General features: G+C 31.0%; 1 protein-coding gene across 1 annotated transcript in view; it reads left to right on the forward strand.

Moving 5' to 3' along the window:
* Nucleotides 1-1,266: 1,266 nt before the first annotated feature.
* Nucleotides 1,267-2,951, forward strand: part of LOC128249600 (uncharacterized) — a 49,490-nt gene continuing 47,805 nt past the window's right edge. Inside the window, exon 1 of the mRNA XM_052973568.1 lies at nucleotides 1,267-1,850. Coding sequence (XP_052829528.1) covers nucleotides 1,836-1,850 — 15 coding nt within the window. The 5' untranslated portion in view covers nucleotides 1,267-1,835. The remainder of the gene's footprint in view (nucleotides 1,851-2,951) is intronic.

Genomic DNA, 2,951 nt, shown 5'->3' on the forward strand with positions numbered 1-2,951 from the left:
AATATAGATCGATAGATAGATAGATAGATAGATAGTTATATATATATATATATATGTATGTATGTATGTATGTATGTATGTATGTATATATATATATATATATATATATAATATAGACAGATAGATAGATAGATAGATAGATAGATAGATAGATAGATAGATAGATAGATAGATAGCTCGTCTGACGGTAGAAAGCATAGGGGATTTTGAAATGAGAATAACGAAGAGAAGAATAATACAGCAAAGAGAATGAAAGTGAAAGAAAAGAGTATTGAGAAGATTAGATAAAAGTATGCAAGAAAAAGTTTAAAAAGATGTTTGAAGATTATGGATGGATGAAGAGGGAAGGGGGGATGGGGAATAAAAGATTACAGCGTGAGAGAAGAATCAAGTATGTGAAAGAAAGTGAAAGCGAGAAAGAGTAAGAGAAAGAAAGAGTAAGAGAGAGAGAGTGAGAGAAAGATAAATAGAGAGAGAGAGAGAGAGAGAGAGAAAGGAAAGATGTGTGTACGGGATCAGAGAGAAAGGAAAAGGTATGTGAGAAAGTGAGAGATAGAGGTATAAGAAAAACATCAAGAGATACAAAAGTTACATATACGCGCGCACACCTACACATACACACACATCTAGATGTGTGTGTGTGTGTGTATAACATATATATAGAGAGAACGAGAGAAAAATGAGCAGAGAAAGGGTTGGTGGGAAAGGGGATGTTCTGCAAGAATCTAAATCAGTTTGGAATCATTGTAAAAAATATATCAAAAATATGATATAGAATGAACTAAAGTTTCCTTAAAATATATATATATATAGCAATATAAATAATTAAAACAAAATCAAATAACAAAAACACCAATACCAACAACAAAAACGAATATATTTTCTGAAATTCTTTTCATTATCTTTCATTTATTATCATCATTATTATTATTAAGTCTGTTTACTGTGCTTTCTGCAATTTTTTTGTAAACCCGCATCTTTTTACAGTGCAGTATTTAGTATATATTCGTCTTGTTCCACTTAACACACTCTGTCTTACTTATTTCTCCCTTTCTTTCCCTCCCGTTCTCCTTCTCTCTTTCTCTCCCCCTCTGCCTTTCTCTATTTCTTTCACTCTTTTACTCTGTCATTCATTGTATTATATATTTTCTCCATTGGCCAATATGTTTTCCTTCTTTTTCTCTTTCTTTACGTCTTGTCTTGCAATTTACATACACGCATACACATGAGTTTGTGTGCGTGTGTATGCGTATATATATTCATGTGAGTGCGTGTCTACGTATGGCTGTGTGTGTGTGTGTGTATTTATATAGATATGTTTTTAATGTGTTTTTTCACCTCCTTATTCCATTCTCCCACTCCTTCTTTCAAATTCCTCTTCCTTGCTCTCTTTTTCTCCTTTTACACACACAAGGTACGCACTGATGAGCGGAAAACTGCACTCACAGCTGGCAGCCAAGTCGAACAGACCTATTTCCCGATTGCAGAAACGAAGTATAGAGTGTAAATCGTTTGCTAAACTGACACAAGGAAAACCGCAAGAAGAAGGAGGAGGAGGAGAAGTCGAAGAATAAGAAGTAGAAAGAGAAGTACAAGAAGCAAAGAGATCGAGAACGAGAGAGAGAGAGCGAGTGAGAGGGGGAGAGTGACAGAGAGAGACAAGTAGAAAGTGAAGAAGAGGAAAATTAAGGATAAAAAGGAAGAGACTAGAGAGACTAAGTGTTGGTAAAGGATCCTTTGGGACTGACTGAAAGTCTGCATGAGAAAGGAAATACAGAAATTGGAGTCTTGCACCGTCATGATCTATCTTTGAAAGGATAAATGTGTAGACTCAAATGGTCGTTGTAGCGGTTTGTATTCCAGCTTAATCTTACTTCACAATATTTGGTCCGATTTACATGGCTCCTACCTATTATAATATATGTGAAAGAATATGTAAATTACACTTGCACACGCACCCATATATATATATATATATATATATATATATATATATATATATATATATATATATAAATATATATATATATATATATGTGTGTGTGTGTAGATATAGATACATATATTTATGCTTGTAAGACTAAATGTGTATAAAATATATTTAAATCTATGTTTATATAGAGTATTTATGTATACATGTAAAGTGCACGCATATAGATGTATATATGTATATATATATATATGTGTATGCACATGTATTTGCTTATGTACGATTATGTGCACACATACACACACAGACACACACACACACTCACACGTTTTATCCATAACTTTTTGACACTCCACATTTCAAGTTCTTTATTGTCAGTGTCTTGACTGTTTCTATGAACCCGTAACTATCAGGTGTACATAACTGTGTGTACATATTGTTGTATGCGTATATTTACATATACAAATATATATTTGTGTGTGCGTGTGTGTGTGTGTATATATATATATATAAATTCCCACATGTCATAAATACTTGCCACACACACACACACACACATATATTTATGTATGTACCTACGTATCTACCAACCTATCATTTTATCTATCGGTCTGTCTGTCTCTCTCTTTCTCTCTCAGTGTATTGAGTACATGGGCCCGATAGTACTCTCCAACCTATATACATTATATATATATATATATATATATATATAATACGTGTGTGTTTATATATTTAGGTATATGTATATATATATGTATAAATATGTATGTATGTATATATATATATATATTTATATATGTATATATATGTATGTATATATATATATATATTTATATATGTATATATATATATATGTATATATAAATAACTATATATGTATATATGTTTATGTATATATGTGTATGTGTATATATATATATATATATGTATATATATGTATATATGCATGTATATATGTGTGTGTGTGTGTATATATGTGCATGTATATATGTGCGTATGTATGTATATATATATATATATA

The sequence above is a fragment of the Octopus bimaculoides genome, chromosome 16 (assembly GCF_001194135.2).
Source record: "Octopus bimaculoides isolate UCB-OBI-ISO-001 chromosome 16, ASM119413v2, whole genome shotgun sequence".
Lineage (NCBI taxonomy): Eukaryota > Metazoa > Mollusca > Cephalopoda > Octopoda > Octopodidae > Octopus > Octopus bimaculoides.